Here is a 24,939-nt window from a genome sequence, read left to right as displayed (position 1 = left end):
AAAGGCCTCATGAATACATAGCCACAGGAGTAGGCCATTTAGCCCCTTGAGCCTGTTCTGCCATTCAGCTAGGCCTTTACCCCACGTCGGTCACCTTCCCTCACTTCTGCCCACTCCTTCCAGGGCATTTGCTACGTGGCAGGTGCTGCATAAACTAAGTTCGACTCGGTCCCGACCTCAGGCGGGCACCAGTGTGATATTTCTGCTTTGCCCACACCAGCTGCCAAGTAACACCTTGCTGTAAGATCACCGCTTACTAGTCCGCTAGGAGCGCATTGTGCTGTGCGGCCCCTACCTAAAGTAAGAACTTGCATTTCGCACTTCCCCCTTGCTGTGCTAATATCCTATCTGGTACATCTGTGTCTTTCTGAAGTGTGTTTTAACCTAACAACTAGCTCAATATTCTATAATGCCAAAACAAAAGCAAAACAATGCGGATGCTGGGAATCTGAAATAAAAAACAGACCATGCTGGGAACACTCAGCAGGTCAGTCAGGGCAGCCTCTGTGGAGAGAGAAACAGAGTTAACGTTTTCAGGTCGATGACCTTTCAGCAGAGCTGTTCTGACGAAAATGCCAACTGGCTTATTCTGTTTATATAGTAATAATCCGTACGAGCCTATCCTTACGCAGCTTGCTGAATGTTTCTCCCGCAGGAAAAATTGGAACAAGCCAGAGACTTCCTGCAGTCCCAGAAGGAACAGGCCTGTCAAAGTCAAAGCCAGGAAGAGGCAAAGATTTGTAAAATCAAGGTGAGTGTCACGTGGCTGTCTCTCATCCTTTGGCTTTCTAGGTAGTGAACATTTTGAGCTACGGTTTTGGAGTCGACCCGAATATTCCAGTGCAGTAACACTGCTCCTTTAAATGTTGTGTCCTTAAAGGAGCACTCCAGCAACTATTTAATGCACAAGACTCTCCTAATATACACAACTCTTTGAAGGTGGCAGGATAAGTTGAGAAGGTTGTTTTATGAAAAAAAAGCATATGGGATCCTTGGTTTTGTAAACAAGAGGCCTAGAGTACAAAAGCAAGGAAGTTATCCATCTTGGACCAAAAAAGGATGGATCCGGCTATTTAAATGGTGAAAAGCTAGGAACAGTGCAGGTCCAAGGAGGTTTAGGGGTCCATGTACACAGATGACTAAAATGTAGTAGTCAGGTACAAAAGCATAATCAAAAAGGCTAATGGAGTGTTGGCCTTTATATCTAGAGGGCTAGAATATAAGGGGAGGAAGTTTTATTACAGCTATACCAAGCCCTGAGTAGACCACCTCTGGAGTACTGTGTACAGTTCTGGGCACCGCATCTTGGTAAGGATATATTGGCCTTGGAAGGAGTGCAGCGCAGATTCACCAGATTGTTACCAGGGCTCCAAGGGTTAGATTATGAGGAGAGGTTACGTAAACTAGGCTGGCATTCCCTGAAATATAGAAGGCTTAAGGGTGATTTGATTGAGGTATTTAGGATTTTGAAATGAATTGATAGGGTAGACAGGGAGAAACATTTTTCCGCTGGTGCAGGAATTTAGGAAAAGGGAACATAACCTTAAAATCAGAGCCAGGCCATTCAGCATAGAAGTTAGGAAACACTTCACGCAAAGGGTGGTGGAAGTGTGGAACTTTCTCCCACGTCCAGGGGGATCCCGGGGGGATGTGAGGGAAAACTTTTTTTACACCTGATGACCTGGAATTCGCTGCTGATGAAAGTGGTGCAAGCGGAGACACTGTGTTTTCAAGGGGAGACTGGATAGGCACTCGAGGTGAATAAACTTGCAGGGCTGCGGGGATAGAACAAGGGAATGGGACTGACTGGATTGCTCTAGAGAGCCGGCACGGACTCGATGGGCCGAATGGCCTCCTTCTGTGTCGTTATGACTCTGAAAAAGCAATAGATGCTAGCTCAGTTAATTTTAAATCTGAGACAAGGGTATAAAAAGATATGGAGCCAAGGCAGATGGATGGAGTTAAGATACAGATCAGCCATGATCTCATTGAATGGTAGAACGGGCTTGAGGGGCTGAATGGCCCCCTCCTGTTCCTAAGCTCCTATGTTATGCTAAATTACTGGTCCGGCCTCAGCTGGGGTATTATGTCCAATTCTGGGCAGCACTTTAGGAAGGATGCCAAGGCCTTGGAGAGGGTGCAGAGATTTACTAGAATGGTACCAGGGATGAGGGACTTCAGTTTTGTGGCGATACTAGAGAAACTAGGAGTGTTCTCTTTAGAGCAGCGAAGGTTATGGGGAGATTTAATGGAGGTGTTCAAAATTATGAGGGGTTTTGATCGAGTAGATAAGGAGAAACTGTTTCCAGTGGCAGGGGTGTTGGTAACCAGAGGGCACCAGTATTTAAGGTAATTGGCAAAAGAACCAGAGGGGAGATGAAGAGAATTTTTTTACTCAGCGAGTTATGATGATCTGGAATGCACTGCCTGAAAGGGCATTGGAAGCAGATTCAATAGTAAGTTTCAAAAGGGAATTGGATAAATACTTGAAGAGGAAAAATTTGTAGGGCTATGGGGAAAGAGCGGGGGAGTGGGACTAATTGATGGGTCTTTCAAAAAGGCAGCACAGGCACGATGGGCCGAATGGCCTCGTTCTGTGTACGATTCTATGATTCCTCAGTCTTAACACCTTTTATCATTTATTTTACACTTTCTTTTAAATTGACGTAAATGAAAAAAATCGTGAACACACAAAATCTGAAATAACAATAGAGAATGGCAAATCGAGACAGCAAATTCCAGAGGGTGTGAGAGACAGATTAATATATGGTAGGATTTTTGAGTTGGCTGGATGGCTCTTTGTTCCCATGCACACCGATGCAGGAAATACACAGCACATCCATTAGCGTCTGACCTGAGATAAGTAGGTTAACACTTTGGGTGGGATTCGTCCTTTTTGTAATCTCGCTTCAGCTTTGAAAGGAAGTGACTGAGAGGTGACCTCGCACAGACATGTAAAAATAACCTAAATTCAGCAGCATCGAAAAGGGTTTTTTCTGAACACTACTTCAAACTAAACTGATGAAGACAAATTGAGGGCAGGCATCAAGATGTTCTTCAAACAGAGCCCTCAACACGGAATGGGCTTCAGGTAGGGAACTGAAGGGGAATCCCTGGAACCCTTCAGGAAATGGTCTTTCTGAATCAGTCAACCAAGAATGGCCTCCTTCATCCAGATCTTTTTTTCAACCTTTTTATTGACTAATTCTGCAAGGTTTGCACGCTTTCTTGGGTAATGGCACACTATAGGTCACATTATATGTTACTTGCAGGTACAAACAATGAGGAACTTGCAATCCTGCACCTCATTAATTGATAGTCTTTTTATTGGTAATAATTCCAAGGTAAGGAAGTGGTTCCTCCTCTTCAGTTCACCTCGCTATTATTGAGAAGGCTGCAAGACCATTGCCAACTGCAGGCGATGGATGGATAGATATTTTTTATTTATTCAATTTTATTTGGCAGTCCGTTAAGAAAAGGTTGGGTTCGCCGGTGATGGTCTCCAGGGTCTAATACCCTGCCGACACTAGCTGCCCTGGGTTACATGTGGCCACCTGAGCTGGGTTCCAATAGGGCAGCCAGTTCTCACAGAAATTTGGCGGTGGGGGGGCGGCGGGGCAAGGGTGAGACCAAACATTTCTGCAATGTAATGCCGCCGGGTCATTATTTTCACGCAGGAGCAAGGCAAAATGCTGAAGGAGCAGGTTGAGGCTGACCTGGTCGCCATCTATCAATTTCTAGACACGAAGAAACAAGAGCTGGTGTCAAAGATTGAGGAGGAAGTGTGCAGGACCATTCAGCCCTTGCAAGACAACCTGGTGAAGATCTGCCAGGAAACCTCCACGATTGAGCGAGCCGTCCAGGATGTGCAGGTGCAGCTGAGTTTCGGGGAGCCTCTGGAGCTGCTTCAGGTAAGAGGCAGGCAGCCCATGGGAAACATGGAATGAACGTGCCTTCACCTCCCGCTCCTCTTGTGCCTGTGTTCAGCCATGATCTCATTGAATGGCGGAGCAGGCTCGAAGGGCCGAATGGCCTACTCCTGTTCCTATCTCTATGTTTCTATGTTTTCTTTGCTCGGTGTCTCTTTGGGGGAATTTTTACTGGTTGAAAAAAGAAAGAACTTGCATTTAAATCACACCTTTCCTGACCGCGGGATGTCCCAAAGCGCTTCACAGCCAATTAAGTATTTTTGAAGTGTAGCCACTGTTGTAATGTAGGAAACGCAGCTCAGAGCAAGATCCCACACACAGCAATGTGATTATGACCAGATGTGGTTGAAAGATAATATTGGCCAGCACACTGCGGAAGAACTCTTCTTCAAATAGTGCCATGGGATCTTTCGCGCCCGACTGAGGGGGCAGCCGGGGCCTCGGCTTAGCGTCTCATCCAAAGGACAGCACCTCCGACAGCGCAGTGCTCCCTCAGCACTGCACTGGGAGTGTCGGCTGAGATTATGTGCTCAAGTCGCCGGAGTAGAGCTGGAGCCCACAACCTTATGACGCAAAAGTGAGAGTGCCACCCACTGAGCCACAGCTGACACCTGAGGTAAGTATGTCAGTGAGAGGCATATGTCTCTGTTTCCTGTACCAAGCGCTGACCAGCTACATCGTAAACCTCCCTCTCCCCGGTCCAGTAATGTGCCTCAGCCCTGACCTCAGACGGGCAGCCCAGTGACATTTCCACTTTCCACATCAGCCTTATGGCTTCCCAGAGTGAAATTGCCAATCTGTTCCAAGTTATACATTGAGGGCCATTTTAACTGAACCCGCCCGTCGGGATACTGACGGGATCGGGGGGGGGGGGGGGGGCAACGCTGGTTTTATACCCCGCCCCAATTTTACTCTCCATTGAAGTCAGTGGAGATTAATATCAGGCGGCGTGTAAAATCACCTGGGACACCCGCCCGGCGAGTTAGGTTAGAATTACCCGCGTTGTGTTGTGGGTCCACCCCTTTTAGGTTCTTCAGGTATCTTGGTCAACGTTCCTCAGCAAGATAGTACCACAAAAAAACCGCAGACTCGCCGGTCATTCGTCTCCTAGCCGACTAGCCAGCTCGACGAGCACCGCACTAACCCGTCTGTGCGAGATGTTTTACTGCGTTAATGGCGCTATATAAATACTTGTTGCGTGCGTGGGGCGCAGGGTGTGCATGGCTGAGGGGATGTGTATGTATGGGCGAGGTCTGGGACAGTCATAAGAATATAAGAAATAGGAGAATGTGTAGGCCATACGGCCCCTGGAGCCTGCTCTGCCATTCAATAAGATCAGAGAATGGTTACAGCACAGAAGGAGCCCATTCGGCCCGTCGAGCCCGTGCCGGCTCTCTGCAGGAGCACCTCAGCTAGTCCCACTCCCCCGCCCTTTCTCCGTAGCCCTGCAAGTTTTTTTCCTTCAGGTACTTATCCAATTCCCTTCTGAAAACCACGATTGAGTCTGCCTCCACCACCCTTCAGGCACTGCATTCCAGATTCTAACCACTCACTGCGTAAAAAAGTTTTTCCTCATGTCGCCTTTGGTTCTTCTGCCAATCACCTTAAATCTGTGTCCTCTGGTTCTCGACCCTTCTGCCAATGGGAACAGTTTCTGTCTATCGACTCTGTCCAGACCCCTCATGATTTTGATGGCCGATCTTATACGTCAACTCCACTTTCCCACCCTTTCCCCATATCCCTTGATTGCCTTCAGTGATTCAGTCACTGTCCCTATTCTTTTTGGGTGTGTGTGTCTGGGATCATCATTCGGTTAGTGTCCCTATTCTGTGTATGTGGGACGCTGGGGCCAACTCTGGGATAGTCATTCAATTACTGTCCTCCCCCTCTCTGCGGTCTGGGATAGTCCTTCAGTTACTGTCTCTGCTCTGCTGACTTGCAGGGAAAAGGCTCAAGCTTTGCTCTTTTGGTTCAAGGTATCGCCAGAGCCGGTGGATCAAGCTACTGCCCTGTAACTCCCTGACAGTCGGCCTTTACCCTGTCCACAACATTCATTATATGTGACTAATTGAGGGCACATGTGCTCTGTGACAGTTTCAGACTGTTGCTAAATTCGGCTTGTGCCGCTTGTATAGGGACGAGGGCCTCTTCCCACTGCGTTGTGTGCATGGTGCCAGTCAGCCCGCAGAGAACAATCCCAACCAGTGTTTTTGCTCTGGTTGCTGCAACACACACACAGACCCTCGGCTTCTTTTCTCCGCCATCAGCTGTCTCCTTAAACCCCTCTCCCCGACCCCTCAACCCTCGCCTTCAATGTCCGGTGCAAGGGCTTCTTTGTCACTTAAGGTTGAGTTTATCCATTCAGCTGCCTCTGCTGCTTTCCCTCAGCCTTCCCCTTGCCCACCAACCCAGGCCTCTTCCCAACCTCCCGCTGCTCCAGCCTGAACCTGTGTCTCGCTCCAGTTTCTTTCCCATCTCCCCTCATGCATTCTCTGAATTCATCACAACTATGAACTTCACCTTCTGCTGCCTTGAGCCCATTCCCACTAAACTGCTGACCACCCGACAACCCTTCCTGGCCCCCATGCTGGTTGACATTGAAAATGGTTCCGCCTCCTCAAGCATTGTGTCCCCCTCCTTTCAAAACTACCGTCATTACCTCCTATCTCAAAAAAAACACCCTTGTCCTTGCAAACTACCGGCCCATACTCTCAAATCTCCCTTTCCGCAAATAAGTCCTTAAATGTGTTGTTGCCTCTCAAAGCCATGTGCATTATCAGTCCTCCACCTGTCCCCACCTTTGACATGGTTGACCATACCATCCTTTTCCAATGCACCGCCTCTGTTGTCCAGCTCAGTGGGGTTAATCTCGCTTAGTTCTACTCTTGCCTTTGAAATCATAGCCAGAGTATCTTCAGCAATGGCCCCTCTTCTCGCCCCTGCACTGTTGCTTCCGGACTCCCCATAAGATCTGTCCTTGACCCTTCTTCTTTCTCATCTACATATTGCCCCTTGGCGACGTCATCCAAAGACATGGGGTCAATTTCCACATGTACGTTAACGACGCCCAACTCTTACCTCTCCACCATCTCGCTCAACCCCTCCACTGCCTCTCTTGTCAAACTGCTTGCCCAACATCAGTCTTGGGTGAGCTGCAATTTCCTCCATCCAAATACTGCTAAGACCAAAGTCATCACCTTCGTTCCCCAGCACAAACTCTGTACCATTGTCACTGATTCCATCCCCCCCCGGCCCCCTGGCCACTCTCGGGCTGAGCTAGACTGTTCGCAACCTCGGCATTCGACCCTGAGCTTCGTTTCCGACCCCCTGTTCTCTCCATCACACAGACTACCCACCTGCATCATAAGTATTGCGTCCAATTCTGGTCACCACACTTTAGGAAGGATGTGAAGGCCCTTGAGAGGGTTCAGAGGAGATTGACCAGAATGGTTCCGAGGATGGGGGATTTTAGCTACAAGGACAGGTTGGAGAAGCTGGATTTGTTTTCATTCGAGCAAAGGAGGTTGAGGGGTGATTTGATAGAGGTGAACAAGATTATGACGGGTTTGGATAGGCTAGACCGGGAAAGGTTGTTCCCACTAGTTCATGGTACAAGGACTAGAGGGCACAGATTTAAGGTTTTGGGAAAGAGATACAGGGGGGATGTCAGGAAAAACTTTTTTACACAGCGAGTGGTGATGACCTGGAATTCGCTGCCGACGGAAGTGGTGGAAGCGGAGACACTCCATGTTTTCAAGGGGAGACTGGATAGGCACTCGAGGGGAATAAACTTGCAGGGCTGCGGGGGTAGAGCGGGGGATGGGACTGACTCGATTGCTCTGCAGAGAGCCGGCACGGACTTGATGGGCCGAATGGCCTGCTTCTGTGCCATTCTGACTCTGACTCATCTGCTGCTGAAAACCTCATCCGTGTCTTTTGTCACCTTTGGCCTCAACTATTCTGAGGCTGGCCTCCCAACTTGCACCCTACATAGAGTTCAAACTGAATAGATTGGGCCTATACTCTGGAGTTTAGAAGAATGAGAGGTGATCTCATTGAAACATGCAAGATTCTGAGGGGGATTGACAGGGTAGATGCTGAGAGGTTGTTTCCCCTGACTGGAGTGTCTAGAACTAGGGGGCATAGTCTCAGGGTGATTTAAGACTGAGATGAGGAGGAATTTCTGCACTGAGGGTTGTGAATCTTTGGAATTCTCTACCTGAAAGGGCTGCGAATGCTGAGTCTTGGAGTATACTTAAGGCTGAGAGAGAGAGATTTTTGGACTTTCGATGAATCAAAGGTTATGGGGATCGGGCAGGTAAGTGGAGCTGAGGTCGAAGATCAGCCATGATCTTACTGAATGGCGGAGCAGGCTCGAAGGGCCGTATGGCCTACTCCTGCTCCTATTTCTTATGTTCTTATAAATCCACCCTCCGTAGAGTTCAAATCATCCAGATCTCTGGTGCCCTTATTCTGAATTACACCCTGTTCCACTCACCCATTACCCCCCTGTCCTCGCTGACCTATATTGACTCCCAGTCCCACAAACAACGCACATTTAATATTCTCAATCTTTTGTTTAAATCGCTTCATGGCCTCACCCTGCTTTACGTCTGTAAACTCCTCCAGTCTTGTAACCCCCCTCCCCGGTCCAGAGCTCTCCATTCTCTGACTGTGGCATTGTGTGCAGCTCCTCGCCCCCACCATTGTCGGCCGTGCCTTGAGTGGCCTTCGCCCCATGCTCTGGGATTCCCTCGCTAAACCCCTCACGCTTTCCAACTGCCTCTCCTCCCTTAAGGCCCTCCTTAAAGACCACCTCTTCGAGAGCTTTTGGCCACTCCCTGCTAATATCCTCGTTCGGCTATCTTTACACCTCTGTTAAATGCCTTTTAGAACATAAGAACATAAGAAATAGGAGCAGGAGTCAGCCATTTGGCCCTTCGAGCCTATTCCACCATTCAATAAGATCATGGCTGATCTTCTGCCTCATCTCCACTTTCCTGCACTATCCCCATATCCCTTAATATTCAAAAATCTATTGATCTGCTAAGCTGCTGGATCTCCAGCGCAGTCCGCTCATTGGCTTTTCAACAGAAATAACCGCCCATGCACAAAAATTTGAATGGGCTGTGCAGCCAGTTAAAGGGACCGTGCATGGCGCGGGGTGGGGGGGGGAAATTACAGGGAACATTGGTAACTAGATACATCACCAAAAAAAAACCCGTGGAGAGATTGGGAGAATTTTTTTATTTAATGCAGAGGGTTATCAGGACATTGGATGCCCTATCTGAAACGGTGGTGGAAGCAGAATCCTTAATAGCTTTTAAAAGGGAGAAAGTGGGTAAATATTTGAAAAAGATAAAGGGGAAAAAAATAGTGACTTGCAATTAAATAGCGCATTTCACAACCTCCGGATGTCCCTGAAGCGCTTTCAGAAGCCCCAGGGCACTTTTCGAAGTGTAGTCACTGTTGTTATAGGGAAAAGTGGCTGCTAATTTGTGCACAGCAAGCTCCCACAAACAGCAACGTGAGAAATGACCAGGTCATTTGTTGTTTTAGTGATAACTGGTTGAGTGCTGAATATTGGCCAGGCCGCTGGGGAGGACTGCCGTGCTCATCTTCCTGCCGCGGGACCTTTTACTGAGGGGGCAGGCGGGGCTCTCGGTTTAACGTCCCACCTGAAAGACAGCACCTCCAACCGTGCAGCGCTCCCTCGGCACTGCACTGGAGTGCTGGTCAGAAATCAAAAGGGTACAGGGAGAGGCTGTGCATTGGGTCAGGAAACCTCAATCTGTGCTGTAAAGGTCTACTGGGTGCGGTTAATGGCGATCACACTGCATGTCCCTTGCTGATTAACTGATTAATATACACTCAATGGAGATCACTTATTTTATTCTTGATCGTAATCGTCAAATTGTGGCGATTATAACCTGATTTTTTTTTTCCCCCCTTCTCTTTAGGATATCAAACTGCTGCTGGACAGGTACGTGTCTTGAATTCCTTCTGAACATGTGCTCCTGAGTTCCCATTGCTGGCTCCACTGGATAAATTCACAGCCCTGAGCCGCGCAGCCCATGGCGCTCCCGGGTTCGATCCCCGATCTGTGCCGAGTGGGTTGGGGTCGTGACCCCAGCGCTGTGGTTGGCCTGAGCACCTGAGAGTTGAGGAGGAGATTAATCAGTCCGGGTTCCCGCTCCCGGTCGCTACCCAGTAGCCCTGGCCGGGAAGCACACGTGGTGTCGGCCTTGGCTCAATTGGTACTCCAGCCTCTCGGTCAGAAGGATGTGTCCCACTCCAGAGACCTGCGCACAAAATCCAGGCCAACACTCCCAGTGCAGTGCTGAGGGAGAGCTGCAATGTCGGAGATGCCATCTTTCGGATGAGACGTTAAACCGAGGCCCCGTCTGCCCCCTCAGGTGGACGTAAAAGATCCCATGGCACGATTTCAAAGAACATAACATAAGAAATAGGAGCAGGAGTCAGCCATTTGGCCCTTTGAGCCTGCTGCACCATTCAATAAGATCATGGCTGATCTTCGACCTCATCTCCACTTTCCTGCACTATCCCCATATCCCTTGATGCGCTTAATATTCAAAAATCTATTGATCTCTGTCTTGAATATACTCACGACTGAGCCTCCACAGCCCTCTGGGGTGGAGAATTCCAAAGATTCACCACCCTCTGAGTGAGTGAAGAAATTTCTTCTCATCTCAATCCTAAATGGCCGACCCCTTATTCTGAGACTGTGACCCCTGGTTCTAGACTCCCCAGTCAGGGGAAACATCCTCTCTGCATCTACCCTGTCGAGCACTGTAAGAATTTTATACGTTTCATTCTTCTAAACTCCAGAGAATATAGGCCTAGTCTATTCAATCTCTCCTCATAGGACAATCCCCCCATCCCAGGAACCAGCCTGGTGAACCTTCGTTGCACTCCCTCTCTGGCTGGTATATCCTTCCTTAGGTAAGAGACCAAAACTGTACACAATACTCAGAGTTCTATAATATTTATCCCTCAACCAAAACCTAAAAACAGATTATCACGTCATTATCTCATTGCTGTTTGTGGGATCTCACTGTGCGGAAATTGGCGGCCGTGTTTCATAATTTACAACGGTGACTACACTTTTTTTAAGTACTTAATTGGCGCTTTTGGACGTGTCCCGAGGTCGTGGAAGGCACTAATCCTTTTTCTCCTTAATAAGGACAGTCTCAGGCCTGGTCCGATGCTCTTAGCCTGGCACCCTGCCAACATTTCACTGTCTGAAGCTTGCACGTAACGAGTGGCCACTTGGGCATGGTGCCAGAGAGCTGCCCATCCCTGGGGAACCAGACCCCAGCAAGAGTCCCCAGATTCAGGAGAGGAGCGGAGCAATTTGGGGGATTTTGTTTTTGTAAAGCACTAAGTTGTCATACTTTGCTCTTGATGTTACTCCAGTTCTCCATTCCAGGTGTAAACAGGAACATGCCAAACCAGCGGATGTTCCCACTGAGCTCTGTACTGACGCTATTGTCACGCCTTTCCGCTACGTTAAAATCTGGGACGAGCTTAAAGCATTTGTGCCAGGTACGTGATCAGCCTGTCTCCTGCATGCAGGCGGTGAGCTGTAACTGAATTTGTTACATAGTGGTTATAGTGAGCTGTGGCTAAGTGGGTAGCACACTCGTCTGAGTCAAAGTACGTGGGTTCAAGTCCCACTCCGGAGACTTGAGCACAAGATCTAGGCTGACTCTCCCCAGTGCAGTGCTGAGGGAGCGCTGCACTGTCGGAGGTGCCATCTTTAAGATAAGACATTAAACCGAGGGCCCGTCTGCTTTCTCGGGTGGACGTAGAAGGCCCCGTGGCACTCTTGTGAAGACGAGCAAGGGAGTTCTCCCTGGTGTCTGGGCCAATATTTATCCCTCAACCAACTGAAAAGCAGAATATCTGTTCATGATCACATTACAGTTTGTGGGAACTTGCTGTACAAAAATTGGTGGCTGCATTACCCAGTGTCGCACGCACTGACTGAGCTCTGTAGTAATGGACTGAGTGTGTCTAGTAACTGAGGGTGTGTCTCCCAGTACTGCACACGCACTGACTGAGCTCTGTAGTAATGGACTGAGTGTGTCGAGTAACTGAGGGTGTGTCTCCCAGTACTGCACACACAGTGAGTGAGCTTTGCAGTAATGGACTGTGAGTGTGTCGAGTAACTGAGGGTGTGTCTCCCAGTACTGCGCACACACAGTGAGTGAGCTCTGTAGTAATGGACTGTGAGTGTGTCTAGTAACTGAGGGTGTGTCTCCCAGTACTGCGCACACACAGTGAGCGAGCTCTGCAGTAATGGACTGAGTGTGTGTCTAGTAACTGAGGGTGTGTCTCCCAGTACTGCGCACACACAGTGAGCGAGCTTTGCAGTAAGGGAAAGTGAGTGTGTCTAGTAACTGAGGGTGTGTCTCCCAGTACTGCGCACACAGTGAGTGAGCTCTGCAGTAATGGACTGTGAGTGTGTCTAGTAACTGAGGGTATGTCTCCCAGTACTGCACACACACAGTGAGTGAGCTCTGTAGTAATGGACTGTGAGTGTGTCTAGTAACTGAGGGGGTGTCTCCCAGTACTGCACACACACAGTGAGCGAGCTCTGCAGTAAGGGAAAGTGAGTATCTCTACTAATTGAGGATCTGTGTCTTCCAGTTGAGGAGTTTCTGAAGCTGGACCCCAAGACAGCGCACCCACGGCTCGTCCTGTCCGAGGACCTCACCAGCGTGATTGACGGCGACAAACGTCGGGAGAACTCGCTCGTGCCCCATCGCTTCAACCATTGGCTCTGCGTCCTGGCCAGCAGCGGCTTCCTGTCGGGGCAGCACTACTGGGACGTGGAGCTGGGCAGCAACAACGCCTGCCTCATCGGGGTAACCAGTGCCTCCGCCGACCGCCTGACAACCAAACAGCTGACGCCGCAGGACGGGTACTGGGTGCTGGAGCTGCAGAATGGGAATCTGGTCAACGTCAACGCGCCCGGCACCCAGACCCTCCAACTCCGCCACAAGCCCCAGGTCATCCGCGTCTACCTGAACTACGAAGAGGGGCGGCTGTCCTTCTACGACACCGACAACCTATGTTGTATTTACACCTTGCAAGCGAAGTTCACGGAGAAGCTATATCCCCTCTTCAACCCTCACAACAAGAAGGAAGGCAAATCAGTGCCACTGAGGCTGTGTAATCGGATAGGATGCCAAAATTAATTTGCAGGGAAGGGTGGGGTGGGGTGGCGGGGGAAACTTGTGATGGTTCTTAAAGGGAAAGTCCCTTCTGTTGAATTGTAACATTACCCTCCGGCAGATTAATGAACCCCAATCAGTATTTTTTCTGATGTACTGGCCGGGAATTTTCACTTCGGTGCTTCTGGTCCCTGTCAGGATCTCGGGCTGATCAAATCTGCACCGTCACTCTGTTATCTTCCTATCACTAAATTTAAAGGTTGTAATATCGCAGGTTGGGGGGTGGGTGTGAGGGAGAGGAGGGGGTGCGGAATTTCCCCGTGTGCGCACCAGGCACACGGAGGCGGGAAATCCCGGCCACTACGTAGAGCAGTGGTTTATAAAATTAGTTCCCTGCAGCTGTGGGGGTTGAGGGATCCAAAAAAAAATAACAGCACAGGATCTGGGTTCCTCTGTGCGCCTGTTGTCTAGCGTTGGCCCCATGCTTCTGTGCCAGCGCCAGCAAGAGGTTTTCCGCGGGTGAGCGCACTGGTGTAGCAATCGCCCCCCACCTCTTGTGATGCCACGAGTGGAATTGGTGAGCCGTGACAGTGTCGGAATTCTCTGAGCACTGGCAGCAATGCAGATTTTACTTTCTGACCTCATGGACCCCAGACTGAAAACCACCACTGTACACAATTGGAGGGAGGGGGGACTTTTCTGAGGCCACGTGTCACCGGCGGAGCAGGGCCTTCTACGCAGCCCCTGATTTTCCACCTGCTGACGTTGATTATGGGGAAAAACGCAAGCGATGTATCCGTGACCTCTCCGATAAACCGTCCGCAAAGTTCTGGCGGTGGCAGGGGCCTCAGGGCAGGTCAACCCCGCCCCCGGCCACCAGCTCCCATGTGTCCTTCCCCCAAGCTCCATCTAACCTGAATCTTTAAAGCGTTAACACAGTAACAGAAGAGGAGATTTGCTAGAATGGAGTTTCCTTGATGTATGAAGCGAAGTATACTGCGGGCAGCAATAGAGGGCGCCCTGAGCTCACTTTTTAAGTAAATGGAAGGACCTTGAGTTAATCAGCTGAAAAATGCACACTCCCAAACTGGACTTCAGTGATGGTGGATGCAGGAGCCAAGTACAATTGGGTTGACGACAATGTGAAGACATAATAATTAATAATCTAATTATGTTTAGATCAGTTTTGCATTAGTTCTCCTCCTGTCCACTCCTGCAGAAAGCACTTTTTTCAAAGGCAACCCTTGGGTGAAAATAAGCACTAGACAAATAGGAGGGATTTACAGGGTGGTGTGCATTAGCTTAAACCTTTTTACCTCTGGGTCCTGCGTTTTAAACGAGGGCAAGCTGATGGGATGAAGGCTTTTTCTGCCCATTTGCCAGATGCTTTGTGAAGTGCATCTGGCAGACCTGATTGGCCAATCTGTAGGTAATGGGCCTACATCACTCCGCTGAGGCCTGCAGGCCACAGGATGACTGGTGTGGGTAATGGGGAGGGGGAGTGGTGATTGAAGAGTGACCCCCTGGTGGTGCTTTACTGAGATTTGAGGTGAAGTGCATTGTCGAGGCAGAGTGGAGGGAGCTTTAACCCTGTAAATAATTGTTTTATACTTGAAATGGGGGGAGTACCTGAAATGGGGAGAGTGCTCCATTCCCCAATATTAATATCCCTTGCCTTTATCCAGACGGGAGAAAATAATTATCAAAAGCTTTTTATGTCCCTACATAGTCAGTGCATTTGCTGGAAGTCTGAATGTGCCTTGATGACATTAGAGTCAGGAGATCAGAAGTCACTGCACAGACGGAGTCTTTGATGGTTCACTATCTACAGGTTGGTTCCAAACACTGGAGTTTGTGGGAGGTGGGTGGAGAATATTGAATGTAAGTAAGAAATTTGAAGTTTTGGTCAGCACTGGAAATTTGATCAAACATGTTGCTATTCAGAATGGTGATTTAATACATAAATCCATCTCGAGTTCGCTGCTTGTGTGTTAATACTTCTGTTACCGCTGGTGGTTAAGTAGAAGAAATAGTCATTCTGTTTCCACAGATGCATCAGAAGGAGAAAACTTCAACTGATGCTTGTTGTCCTGTTGAATAATTAACTTATTTTAAGCTCAATACCCATTGCAGTATTATAAGCAGCCAGTTTCAAAGAGAAATCGAGAAAGACTTGCATTTATAGAGCGCCTTTCACAACCTCAGGACGTCCCAAAATGCTTTACAGACATTGAAGTACATTCAAAGCCAGCCCTCCGACAGAGCTCTTTCTTCCTCGTACTCTCTTCTAACCCAGTTACGATTTTCTTCCTTGTGGAATTGTTCTGTTTTCTCCCCCCTTTCCTGAGTTATTCCCTCCACCAGGTATCTTCCTGAATAAAGCTTCCAGTCTCTTTATATAACCAAACCCGAAGAGATGCCTCAGTAAGTCGCAGGATGACTCTCCCACTTATTTATAATCCTCATCTACCCCCAAACTTCCCGGAAGGGACATCCCCATGGCAGTGTGGTTAGGATTGGGGCTCGCCAGTGGGTGCAGCCAACCTGTGCTGTGCCACAACACTACCGCCTCTGTGTGCAGGTAGTTACATTAGGTGGTATGAGCGAGACGCTACATTAACTTGAGTCTCAAGTGCAAAACAGTCAGAAACAATTCGGTATCTCCCTAGTTTTCTAAAAGCAGCTGTAATGTTGGGAGTTAATGGGTAGACTTGGGGTCCTGAATTGACCCGTTCTGCCTGAAAGCTGCTCAGCTGTCCGAGCACAGCCACTTCTGGACGTGTGAGAATTTGTGCTGCAAACTTTGCAAAGCGGTTTTCATGGTTGTTTTTTCCTGCGTTATGAAAATATTGATTGTAGAGACGGATGCGAAATGGCGCAAGGTGTCGTATCACAGAAGGATAGCATTGACCCAGCCGTGGACTGGGTAAAGACGTGGTGGAGGCAGCTACATGCCCCTTTTAAAGCAGCTTTCATTGCGATTGGTGGACTGCCAATCGTAGGTTTAGAATTGTGTGGCGCGAACCTACATCCGCAAGACTGAGGAGAGGAATATTTTTGATTGATAACACTACTGTGAAGCACTTTTGGACATTTTACTCCCTTAAAGGCACTTCATAAATGCAAGTTATTCAGCAGACACGCCAGACAGATACTGGGTCAGGCAAACTGAGGCAGCTGGTTAAAGACACTTTTTAACAATGGTGCGAGGAGGAAGTTTCAACGTACTCTGAACAGATGTACAGTCCCACCTGATATTGTAATAAACTCTCGATGAATGTCCGTTCCTTGTAGTTTTGAAGGGTTTCTTTGGAATGTTAAATAAAGTTTTCCTATCGAATGTAATTTATATTTCCCTCTGCGTCCGTTCATGTTTGTATTATGGCTGCCACTCCGAACCCCACCCCCCCCCCCCCCCCCCCCCCCCCCACACTTTGCTCCCACTTTTCCTTTTCAGCCGTTTCTGCTTTCTCTTCATCCCATCTGGCCATGCCCCTTTTCAATCCCTTCATGTGAACAATGCCCGAAGGGGAGAACCTTTCGACATACTGGCACTGACTGAATTATGATATGGTGGTGGACCTATGAAGGCTTTTGATAGAGTAAATAAGGAGACACTTTTGCGAGTAAATAAAGTGAGCGAGAGACGGGGGGGGGGGAAGAGAGAGAGCGAGAGACTGGGGGGGGGAAGAGAGAGCGAGAGTCTGGGGGAAGAGAGCGAGAGACTGGGGGGGAAGAGAGAGAGACGGGGGGAAGAGAGAGACTGGGGGGGGAAGAGAGAGAGACGGGGGGAAGAAAGAGAGACGGGGGGGAAGAGAGAGAGACGGGGGGGAAGAGAGAGAGACGGGGGGGAAGAGAGAGAGACGGGGGGGAAGAGAGAGAGACGGGGGGGAAGAGAGAGAGACGGGGGGGAAGAGAGAGAGACGGGGGGAAGAGAGAGAGACGGGGGGAAGAGAGAGACGGGGGGAAGAGAGACGGGGGGAAGAGAGAGACGGGGGGAAGAGAGAGACGGGGGGAAGAGAGAGACTGGGGGGGAAGAGAGAGACTGGGGGGGAAGAGAGAGAGCTGGGGGGGAAGAGAGAGAGACGGGGGGGAAAGAGAGAGACGGGGGGGAAAGAGAGAGACTGGGGGGAAGAGAGAGACGGGGGGAAGAGAGAGCGAGAGACGGGGGGAAGAGAGTGAGACGGGGGGAAGAGAGTGAGAGACGGGGGGGGAAAGAGAGTGAGAGACTGGGGGGGAAGAGAGTGAGAGACGGGGGGAAGAGAGTGAGAGACTGGGGGGGAAGAGCGAGAGACTGGGGGGGAAGAGAGCGAGAGACTGGGGGGGAAGAGAGCGAGAGACTGGGGGGGAAGAGAGCGAGAGACGGGGGGAAGAGAGCGAGAGACTGGGGGGGAAGAGAGCGAGAGACTGGGGGGGAAGAGAGCGAGAGACTGGGGGGGAAGAGAGCGAGAGACTGGGGGGAAGAGAGCGAGAGATTGGGGGGGAAGAGAGCGAGAGATTGGGGGGGAAGAGAGCGAGCGACGGGGGGAAGAGAGAGCGAGAGACTGGGAGGAAGAGAGAGCGAGAGACTGGGGGGAAGAGCGACGGAGGAAGGGGAGGGGAAGGGTGAGGCAGGGGAGGGGAGAGAGACAGAGGGTGAGTGGTCGCTCCCGAGCCTCGCGCTCTCCCGCGCTCGCGCCCTCCCGAGCCCCGCCCCCCACCCGAACCGGCTTCAAGACCAGAGAGAGAGACGCTGCTGCGCAACCTACCGCGTGAGGCCTGGCCGGACTCAAGTCGAGCCCCGGGCGGAAGTTGACGCGCGCGCTTACTCCCGCCCCGCCCGCCTTTACTAAGATGGCGGCGGTGGCGACGCTCGGCTCAGGCCCGCCCCCTCCAGCCTTCACAAAGATGGCGGCGATCGCAGGCCTTTTGTTGATCGCGACGGTAGGTGCCTAGCTTGGGTGTGGTTGGGCAACAGAGGCCCAGGCTTCGAGGCCTGGAAAAACGGTGAAAGGTAGGAAAATTATAGAGGTTAGAGAAAAGATTTACAAATTAATTACCTTTTTTTAAAAACAATTTGTGTTTTAAAAGCAACTTATTTTTTTGCTTGAAATGTAGATTTGAAAAGAAACACGCAGAAAGTGGGAAAAAGAAATGAAGAGTTTGGAATTAAGATGGCGGCCACTCACCTCATTTCAGAATGATAAGGCCCGCCCGCACACACACCGATTGGTCAACCGTCAGGTCACTAAACTGTAGGATTGGTCAATCATCACGTCATTCAACTCTAGGATGGCCCGCCCGCGCACAATGAACCCGCCCGCACTCGATGCTAATGAGCGGAATTTTTAACGTTTTTTGGATATCGGCACAATTTTTGTCAGACCAAAAAGTAAATATGCCTACAAGAGTCCCCTAATGATGAGCTTTCTTTTGATATAACATATATGTAGGTACGCTCTATAACTTTTGATTATATAGCCAGAGAGACATATAAAGAGAAACAGCTACTGTGTTAACCAGTGAGCAGGGTGAGCGGTTCAGCATTTTTCCCAGTTAGATTATTACATGGACTAAAGATGGGATAGAGTTTCTCGGTGAAAGTATCAGTGACCGTGTGCAGGTGAGACATGTCTTCAGCATTGTAAAATGACACCTGTCCTGCCTCATAGTCCAGGTAAACCCCTAGCTTCCAAGGCTTCATTTCAACAGGAATGATGGTATGTTTAATGGTTGATGCTCTGTAATCATTCTCATTAAATAAACCTATGACCCAGTATCCATTTGAAGGTATAGTTAGGATGTCTTCCTTCCTGTTGACAGACTCGCCACAGACACCTATAACCCACTGAGACTTGTTTCCAAGACCCACCTCCCAGTAGTGTCTCCCTGATGTGAAACTCAGTGAGCTCAAAACATACAAGTATTCATCAAATCTTTCCGGTGGCTCAGGAAGATCTTGCTCCTCGTCTTGCTCTTCATTGCCGTGCTTCACACTCGTCAGATCCTGGGACAAGATGAGTTGTTGGTTTACGGTCACTGAGTCCAGTGTTAGAGATGCGGGGACTGAAACAAAACATGAATGGGAAGCTATTACTATAAGAAAACAAGGAATGAATCACGAGAGGTGTACAGACAGTGTTGGGCCATCACCACTTTCCTCAGCCCAGGAACTGTGCAGCCCCAGGGACCGGGCGTCTGAAGAGATTTCTCACCTTTGAACTCTCACTGTTCCCTCAGCCCTATATACACAGTGCAGATTTTCATCAATCTGTTTAAAATAAAGATCTTGCTGCAGGACAAGGCCTCATTGACCATAAGAACATAAAAAATAGGAGCAGGAGTAGGCCATTCGAGCCTGCTCCGCCATTCAATGAGATCATGGTTGATCTTCTGCCTCAACTCCATTCACCGGCCCTATCGCCATATCCCTTGATGCCTTTACTAGTCAGAAATTTATCGACTTCTGTTTTGAATATACCCAATGATTGAGCCTCCACAGCCCTCTGGGGTAGAGAATTCCAAAGATTCACCACCCTCTGTGTGAAGAAATTTCTTCTCATCTCAGTCCTGAATGGCCCATCCTTTATCTTGAGGCTGTGGCCCCTGGTTCTAGACTCCCCAGCCAAGAAAAACATTCTCCAAGCATCCATCCTATCAAGCCCTGTAATAATTTTGTATGCTTCAATGAGATCCCCTCTCATTCTTCTGAATTCAAGAGAATACAGGCCTAGTTTACTCAATCTCTTCTCGTACGACAGTCCCGCCATCCCAGGAATCAATCTCGTGAACCTTCGTTGCACTCCCTCTATGGCAAGTATATCCTTCCTTAGGTAAGGAGACCAAAATTGTACACAGTACTCTAGGTGTGGTCTCACCAAGGCCCTATATAATTGGAATAAGACTTCTTTACTCCTGTACTCAAATCCTCTTGTAATGAAGGCCAGCATACCATTTGCCTTCCTAATGGCTTGCTGCACCTGCACATTCACTTTCAGTGACTCATGTACAAGGTCACCCAGGTCCCTTTGAGCATCTGCATTCCCCAATCTTTCACCATTTAGGAAATACTCTGCCTTTCTGTTTTTTCTACCAAAGTGGATAACTTCACATTTATCCACATTATATTCCATCTGCCATGTTCTCGCCCACTCACTGAGCCTGCCGAGATCCCCTTGAAGTTTCTTCGCAACTGACACTGCCACCTAGCTTTGTATCATCAGCAAATTTGGAACTCTTACATTTAGTCCCCTCATCCAAATCATTGATATAGATTGTGAATAGCTGGGGCCTAAGCACCGATCCTTGCGGTACCCCATTAGTCACAGCCTGCCATCATGAAAAAACATAGAAACATAGAAGAATAGGAGCAGGAGTAGGCCATTCAGCCCCTCGAGCCTGCTCCGCCATTTAATGAGATCATGGCTGATCATCCAAATTCAGTACCCTATCGCTGCTTTCTCCCCATATCCCTTGACCTGTATAGCCTCAAGAAATATATCCAACTCCTTCTTGAATATATTTAATGAATTGGCCTCAACTGCCCTGTGTGGCAGAGAATTCCACAGGTTCACCACTCTCTGGGTGAAGAAATTCCTCCTCATCTCAGTCCTAAATGGCTTACCCCGTATCCTTAGACTGTGACCCCTGGTTCTGGACTTCCCTGCCATCGGGAACATTCTTCCTGCATCTACTCTGTTTAGTCCTGTTAGAATTTTATAAGTTTCAATGAGATCCCCTCTCATTCTTCTAAACTCTAGCGAATATAAGCCTAATCGACCCAATCTCTCCTCATACATCATTCCTGCCATCCCAGGTATCAGTCTGGTGAATCGTCGCTGCACTCTCTCCATGGCAAGAACATCCTCAGATAAGGCGACCAAAACTGCACACAATACTCAAGGTGTGGTCTCACCAAAGCCTTGTACAATTGCAGCAAGACTTCCTTGCTCCTGTATTCAAATCCTCTCGCTATGAAGGCCAACATACCACTTGCCTTCTTAACCACCTGCTGCACCTGCATGCTTACCTTCAGCGACTAGTGCACAAGGACACCCAGGTCTCATTGCACTTCCCCTTTTCCCAATCTATTGGCGTTCAGATAATAATCTGCCTTCCTGTTTTTGCCACCGAAGTGGATAACCTCACATTTATCCACATTATACTGCATTTGCCATGCTTCTGCCCAATCACCCAACCTGTCCAAATCATACTGGAGTTTCTCGGCATCCTCCTCACAGCACACACGCCCACCCAGCTTTGTGTCGTCTGCGAACTTGGAGATATTACATCTAGTTCCCTTGTCTAGATCATTAATATATATTGTGAATAGCTGGGGTCCTAGCACCGATCCCTGCGGTACCCCACTAGTCACTGCCTGCCACTCGGAAAAAGACCCGTTTATTCCAACTCTTTGCTTCCTGTCTGCCAACCAGTTCTCTATCCAAGACAGTACCTTACCCCCAATCCCATGTGCTTTAACTTTACATGCTAATCTCTTATGCGGGACCTTATTGAAAGCCTTCTGAAAGTCCAAATACACCACATCCACTGGTTCTCCCTTATCTATTCTACCAGTTACATCCTCAAAAAATTCCAGTAGATTAGTCAAGCACCTTTTGTAAATCCATGTTGACTTTGTCCGATCCTGTCATTGTTTTCCAAGTGCATTGCTATTACATCTTTTATAATGGACTCTAGCATTTTCCCCACTACCGATGTCAGGCTTACCAGTCTATAATTCCCCATTTTCTCTCTACCACCCTTCTGAAATAGTGGGGTTACATTAGCTATCCTCCAATCCATGGGAACTGTTCCAGAATCTATAGAGACCCGTTTATCCCTACTCTTTGTTTTCTGTCTGTTAACCAATTCTCAATCCATGCTAGTATATTACCGCCATTTCCATGTGCCCTAATTTTGTTCACCAACCTCTTGTGTGGAACCTTATTGAAGGCCTTCTGAATATCCAGATACACCACATCTACCGGTTCCCCTTTGTCTACTCCACTAGTTACATCCTCAAAGAACTCCAATAGATTTGTCAAACAGGATTTCCCTTTCATAAATCCATGTTGACTCTGCCCAATCTTAATATTAGTTTCTAAGTGCCCAGTTATTGCATCCTTTATAATAGATTCCAGCATTTTCCCAACTACTGATGTGAGGCTAACAGGTCTGTAGTTCCCTGTTTTCTCTCCCTCCTTTCTTAAATAGCAGGGTTACATTTGCTATCCTCCAATCTGCAGGAACCATTCCAGAATCTATAGAATTTTGGAAGGTGACAACCAATGCATCCACTATTGCAATGGCCACCTCCTTCAAAACCCTAGGATGTAGGTCATCTGGTCCTTGGGATTTATCGACTTTTAGTCCCATTAATTTTGCTCATACTCTTTTGTGACTAATAATTTCTTTAAATTCCTCATTCTCGTCACACCCTTGGTTTTCTCGTATTTCTGAGAGGTTTTTTGTGTCTTCCTCCTTGAAGACAGAAACAAAGTATTTATTTAATTTCTCAGCCATTTCCTCATTCCCCATTATAAAGTCTCCCATCTCTGACTGTAAAGGACCTACATTTACTTTCGCCAGTCTTTTCCTTTTCACATACCTATGGAAGCTTTTACAATCCGTTTTTATATTTTTCGCTAGTTTGTGCTCATATTCAGAAGCTATAGGATCTCTGTCTCCCTCCCTGAGCCCAGCCTGCTGTATTCTGGCACTTTTGGGGCACTGCTGCCGACCTTTCTAATGGCTGAATGGGACTGAAGAGGTGATAGTTCTATTTCCGTCTACACAGCAGCCAATGGGGAGCCTGGAAACATGGTCAGTTATTCTGCGAACCACGGAGCGAAATCATTTATTCTGCGAACCACGGAGCTAAATCATCTCACTGGCCACTCCACCCACTCATGACCTGGGGCAAATTCAGCCCAAGAATTTACCACACCACTCTCGAAGCATGTACAAGATGGCACCCAGGCCTGTCTGGGGAGAGGCAAATGGCAAGTCATTTGAACTGGCCTCCCTCCTCGCTTGTACTAATTCACATTACAATTAAATAACAAGGGATAACTTCTAATTGTTAGCTGTGGTTCAGTTGCTGGTGCTAACGCCTCTTGAGTCAGAAGGTTGTACCCCTTCCCTACAAAGAGGGGCCGAATGTCTGTATGTGCACCTTAGACTGCAGCCTTTCCCGCCTGCAGCATAAGCTAGCTGGTCGGTGTCCAGCCATGGCTCAGTGGGTAGCACTCTCTCCTCTGAGCCAGAAGTCCCACTCCAGAGACTTGAGCACATAAATCTAGGCTGACACTCCCAGTGCAGTGCTGAGGGAGTGCTGCACTGCCGGAGGTGCCGTCTTTCGGATGCATTAACAGTGCTTCTATTTGCTGGCTTGTCCTTCTAAATTTTGTGGGCCTTGTAATTTGGAAAAGGGTTATTCTTGGTGCTGTTGCCTCATCAGGATAAATCCAAAATCAGAACACAAAGAACTGTTAGGGCTAGAATTTCCCAGGGCCGTGGAGGCGGGAATGGAGGCGTGTGGGGTGTTAAAATCGCGAAATCATGGGGCACAAACCCATCCCGCCTCCATGCCCGTTTCCCAGGAGGCGGGTACCTGACCTGTGCTGGGAGCCGCCTCCCTGAGGCGGGAAGGGGATTAGTGCCAATGAACTGCCTGTTAACAGGTAGATAACAGGCAGTTTTTAGCCTAACCCCTATTTTTATCCCTGAAGTGTGGGCTTCCCGACAGCTCCAAACCATGGCAAGTTAGCGAGGCGGACCGTCGGGCTGAAGGACTTGGAGGGTTCAAGATGTCCGGTGTTCAGGTGAGTGATGGGTGCATGAGTGCAGAGGTAATTGTGTTCGGTGTGTGTAAAGTGTTTAAATAAGTTTTACTTACCTTTACAGCCTTCCTTCCTTCAGGTCTCGGGAGTCCCTCATCTCACTGGCACAGAAAGCAGAATGGCCGCGAGCTGTCAAAAGTTGCAGCATTCTGCTTTCTGTTCTGGAGAGATCTCTAAATCAGCCTGAGAGGAAGGAATTCACTTAGAGTACAGATTGTCTGTGTTTGACAGCTTCAAGGAGCTGTCAAACGCTGATATTTCATCTGTCAAAAGCTCTTGACAGATGAAATGTCAATCTGTGACGTCACCTGTTGCCGGGTGGCCCTTAATTGGCTTGCTGAGCCCACTGGGCGGGCTCAACAAGGTCAATCAAGGGAAAATCGAGTGGGTTGGCCACAACTCGATGGAGGCGGGACTACAACCCCAAAAGTGGGAGTCCCGCCTCCTACTCGCCTCCATTGATAAAATCCAGCCCTTAGTCTCAGCAACTTGAGATATAGGCAAATTAATGGGACTTAAACTTTATGTAGAGCTCCCCAAGGCTCTAATGTAGACACCTGTGCAACCCATCAAGACAGGAAACATGGATCACTGCTCAGTCTAACCCACTAATTTTGCTTCTATTCTGGCCTGATTCAGACATCTTGGGCCTGATTTTGTGGATTGTGTGGGAAATGGTCGGATTCCCCGAATGTGGGGTTCTGACCCACAAAAAAATGGGTCAGCCAGCTGCACACAATTTTCCCTCAAGTGGCCAATTAATTTCCAGCATGTGGACAGCCTTGCTAATTGTCCATTTCTAGTCAGAAAGCCCCACAGTATGATGTCATCATTCGTGGTGCTTTCAAGGTTTACAGCAAGCATTGCTTCCTCTGTTGGCTTCCAAACGAACCATACAGGATGGCAGAGGAGCCTGCAGCAGCTGTGGCCAGTGCCAGACCCCAAGCTGCCTCCAAATTCGACGAAGCTTCACTGCAGGCATTATTG

General features: G+C 48.7%; 2 protein-coding genes across 2 annotated transcripts in view; one reads left to right on the top strand and one right to left on the bottom strand.

The window, feature by feature from the left end:
- Positions 1 to 16,478, top strand: part of LOC147095833 (zinc-binding protein A33-like) — a 32,407-nt gene extending 15,929 nt beyond the window's left edge. The window contains exons 3-7 of the mRNA XM_085974838.1: positions 656 to 751; positions 3,678 to 3,911; positions 9,890 to 9,912; positions 11,380 to 11,495; positions 12,603 to 16,478. Coding sequence (XP_085830964.1) covers positions 656 to 751; positions 3,678 to 3,911; positions 9,890 to 9,912; positions 11,380 to 11,495; positions 12,603 to 13,153 — 1,020 coding nt within the window. The 3' untranslated portion in view covers positions 13,154 to 16,478. The remainder of the gene's footprint in view (positions 1 to 655; positions 752 to 3,677; positions 3,912 to 9,889; positions 9,913 to 11,379; positions 11,496 to 12,602) is intronic.
- A 2,145-nt stretch (positions 16,479 to 18,623) lies between these two features.
- LOC147095832 (E3 ubiquitin-protein ligase TRIM39-like) lies at positions 18,624 to 24,595 on the bottom strand. The gene is made up of 2 exons (XM_085973724.1): positions 24,583 to 24,595; positions 18,624 to 19,174 (listed from the first exon to the last, which is right to left on the bottom strand). The coding sequence occupies exons 1-2, from the start codon at positions 24,593 to 24,595 to the stop codon at positions 18,624 to 18,626; spliced, it is 564 nt and encodes a 187-aa protein (XP_085829850.1).
- Positions 24,596 to 24,939: the final 344 nt, after the last annotated feature.

The sequence above is a fragment of the Somniosus microcephalus genome, unplaced genomic scaffold (genome assembly GCF_052327205.1).
Source record: "Somniosus microcephalus isolate GS21.2 unplaced genomic scaffold, FLI_Smic_1.0 unresolved_chr1, whole genome shotgun sequence".
Lineage (NCBI taxonomy): Eukaryota > Metazoa > Chordata > Chondrichthyes > Squaliformes > Somniosidae > Somniosus > Somniosus microcephalus.
Note: the sequence above shows the minus strand (reverse complement) of the source record. Positions and strands in the feature narration are given on the sequence as shown.